The 3,710-nt window shown below is 42.0% G+C and overlaps 1 protein-coding gene across 1 annotated transcript; it reads right to left on the reverse strand.

Annotated features, from left to right (window-relative positions):
• Window positions 1-356: 356 nt before the first annotated feature.
• On the reverse strand, window positions 357-1,448 carry LOC311061662 (protein HGH1 homolog; the record flags this gene model as incomplete). Its single annotated transcript, XM_084080352.1, has 1 exon — window positions 357-1,448. The coding sequence occupies one exon, from the start codon at window positions 1,446-1,448 to the stop codon at window positions 357-359; it is 1,092 nt and encodes a 363-aa protein (XP_083936478.1).
• Between the last annotated feature and the right edge of the window lie 2,262 nt (window positions 1,449-3,710).

Here is a 3,710-nt window from a genome sequence, read left to right on the forward strand (position 1 = left end):
TTTCAACCCATCTTCATATAATTGGTCCTCACTAATAGTCATGATAAAATGTTAAATTTTTTTGTACTTGGTTTGTGTCTCATAGGAGGAATGTGGACACTTCAGAAAACCGCCTACTGTGACATCATTTGGAAGATTTGTTTTTTCAAAGAAGATTTAATTATTTTTATTTCAATTTGTATTAACGTGAGAACAATGGCTTCCATTATAGCATGCTAACTTTCCTACTGTGGCTAGTAGGAAAACAGTGTCATGTAAGTCTGATCTATGTCCTTTGTCTCTCTCCAACTTTCTTTTCTCTGTTCTCCTCTCTTTCTGTCCTCACTCCTTTTCTCCTTTCCTCTCTCCCCTCCTCACTAATCTCCACTTCCTTTAATCGCCTCCTCCTCTCTTCTGTCAGCCTCTTTCATTTTCTCTTCCACATCATCTGGAATGTTCACCTCCATCAGGTTCTCCATCCCTTTTTCTGGTTCATCTCCAATAAGCACCTGGATGACTTTCTCACAGACAGCTGTGATGCGAGGTTCTGCTTCCCAGCCATGGAACTCTCTCAATATCGGATAAACATTCATATTCTTTAGAGTCTTACGGCCTGCCTTGGTCGCTGTCAGCAGTAGCAATGATTCCAGCAACAGCTTTCTGACGCCAGGGTCAGATTCTCTCTTCTTGTCTTCAGACAGATATTGTAAGTCTATTGGTAACCCTTCATTCTCTTCATCTGTTAGTTCTTCTGGTCCAGCCAGTGGCAGCAGCAGGAATGGTAGAATGTCCACTGCATCGCTTAGCAACCACTCATGATGGGCATAGTCGAAGCAGCAGTTATGCAGCAATCCAATGACTCCTCTTCTTCTTACGGTTGACGCCTCATACAGAGAGTAAGGTAACAGCCTCTTGATCACACATTTGTCCTCGTCCAATAGGAAGTGTCTGGCTTCAGGAAGTTGAGTGAGGTTGGCTAGAAGAGGAGCCAGGTGGTGGAGAGACCCCGTCTTGTTGAAACCTTCCGTACAGAATATCTCCACCAGCTTAGCCAGTCCCATTGACTGTTCCTCTAACACCTTAAAGACACTTCTACAGGTGGTCTCACTGCGACTCAGGTTGGAGAGAATTGTACAGATCTGGTCTGACAGCTGGAACTCTGGATCCAGAAGATTCCGGAACAAAGCCGGTAGAAGGTCACTACTCTGCGTTACCAAGACCTGATGTAGAGTTTCATCGGCCGATAGGTTGATGAATGCATGGTAACAGTTCTTTGCAATGGCAAAGGAAGGGTCAGACATCAGCGTCACCATGGCAACCAGCACGTTAGGTTTAGAACGGAGATAACGACAGCCATCGCTGTGGGTAGACAGACCCAGGATGTAGTTGATAACGTAACCTTTGACATCTGGCCTGGTGTCGGGTTTCAGGAAGGAGAGAAGCTCGACTGATTCTGAATCACTCAACATCCTGTAAAAACTAAATAAAACTGATTAACCTGAAAATGGTGCACTGCAGGGGTGGGTGTCTTCTGTCTTGTTATGGTTATTCTGTGTGGCTACCAGCAGGAAAGTAAGATCTTCTGGTAGCGAAGATAAATTAATGGGCTCCCAGGACGGTAAGAATTCACTCAGAATGTCGATACCGGTTTTAAGCTGAGTTACGGTGATGCTTACATCATCATTATAATGTCACTATGATGTCTGCCATGCCCAAATATGGAGTTTCATAGTTAGACAACACACTCCATATTTGGGCCTCGCTGCATTGGGAACTCCTTATATGTTTATGGCTGAGTCATAAAACAGGCCTAAAACCTTTTTATTTCGGAAAGCCTTTACGTGTTAAAATGTTGTGTAACCACTGTCAGCAATATCCTTTTGTGCTTTTTGTGACATTTCTAAACCCTGATTTTAACCTTCTATGATTGATTATTATGTTTTAACCTTGTAGCACTGAGATTCCCTGTGAATGAAAAGTGCAATACAAATAAAATGTATTATTATTATTATATAGTGACATGAGCTATTATTATTGTCTCCGCCAGGAGACATTGTTTTCACTTTCCACATGTCAAGCTAATATTGGTCAAGCCTCACGTGACACGTGACAATACGGTGAAATAGTGTGATCTGATTGGCTAGTGGCGTATAGCGGCCTATAAATACATCTTTGAAAGAGTCTTAGCCTCTTTCAAAGTGAGGTAAGACAGGAATAATCACGAAATGGCTGAGAAATGGCGGATACTGTAACAATTGGATAGGACACTTACACAGACAGGACAGATAGGACACTTACACAGACAGGACGGATAGGACACTTACATAGACAGGACGGATAGGACACAACACAAGTCTGCTGGCGGAGACTTGTGCTCCGAGGAGCACTTTTTCTAGTTATTATTATTATTATTATTATTATTATTATTATAGTGACATGAGCTATTATTTTAGTGAAATGAGCCGGCCATCCAGCCGGCCGGTCCTCCCTTAAGCCAATTTTAATATAGGATAGGTCAGATGTAGTCTAGTGGTGGTCCCTGCTTCGTTTCTCAGCTAAGGGGTTCTTGGTCTGAAAAACATTGAAGACCCCTGCTGTAAGGCAATACTCTCTATGAAAGGAAGGCTTGTAAGTAATAACTTGTAAGTCATTCTGAATAAGAGTCTGCAACATGCCTAAATTGTAAATGTAGGAAAGCCTATGGTGCAGAGTTGTACCTTGGGTGCAGAGTGCTGTTCTATAACCTCAATGAAAAGGGAGGACCAGGGATACTGAGATAATATTGGAAAGATCAAGTGTTCATTGTGACACAAAGGAATTCAAGACACAATTGGTGGACATCTTGGATTGATGCCAATTAAACATAATATGTTTAATTGGCATCAATCCAAGATGTTATTTCCACAACTAAGATTTCTTAGGACTTTTACTAATTGTTCTGGACACCTCATAGAAATGATGTGTGTGATGCTGATCTGCTAATGACATCCTGTAGGTCTAATATTGGTTAAAAAATGACAAATGTTATATTTTATCGGCATTCCTCACCTCAAAATGTATTTGGAATTCAATTGAAATCTCAGACGAGTGAAAATTCGACTCACCATAATTTTATATGGCTTTTTGACAATAATGTGGCGGCCATTTTGGCCTGATGCCAATGAAACATATTTCTACAACTAAAAACCAGAGCGAAAATACCAAGTGGACCGACATGAAGATAATATGGGGACACAAGAGAAGGACACTTACACACAAAAAGTTAGAAAGCCTACTCGGGGCCATACATGTCGTGGACGGCGCAAGTCGGCCCCTTCAGCATGATAGGACCTGATCCTTTCAGCAGGGTCCTATCATGGTCTGTTTAGTTTGTATTACTTCCATAGACTGACTAATCAGCTGGTTGACAAACTTTGGCTGCATACTCTAACTACTTTATTATTTTTATGTCAATTTGGACAGATATGGGGGTTGTTGCCAGGCTGATATGTGAGTCCACTGTATAAAGCATTAACAATCAGCATCCTTTATCATAGCCCTTCCCTCCATTGCCCCGTGCCTTTTCATATATGTGTACAACCCCAAAACATGCACCACACACACACACACACACACAGAACAATGGGGGAGGTAGGGCGTGCCTCCTGGTGGCGATAGGGACTAGAGCATGGTCTCTTGGTGGAGATAATGAATGGAAAACATTGGCTTGCTGAAGCCATCTTAATGCAGGC

Source organism: Gymnoscopelus microlampas, assembly GCF_963454915.1.
Source record: "Gymnoscopelus microlampas genome assembly, chromosome: 15".
Taxonomy (NCBI): Eukaryota; Metazoa; Chordata; class Actinopteri; order Myctophiformes; family Myctophidae; genus Gymnoscopelus; species Gymnoscopelus microlampas.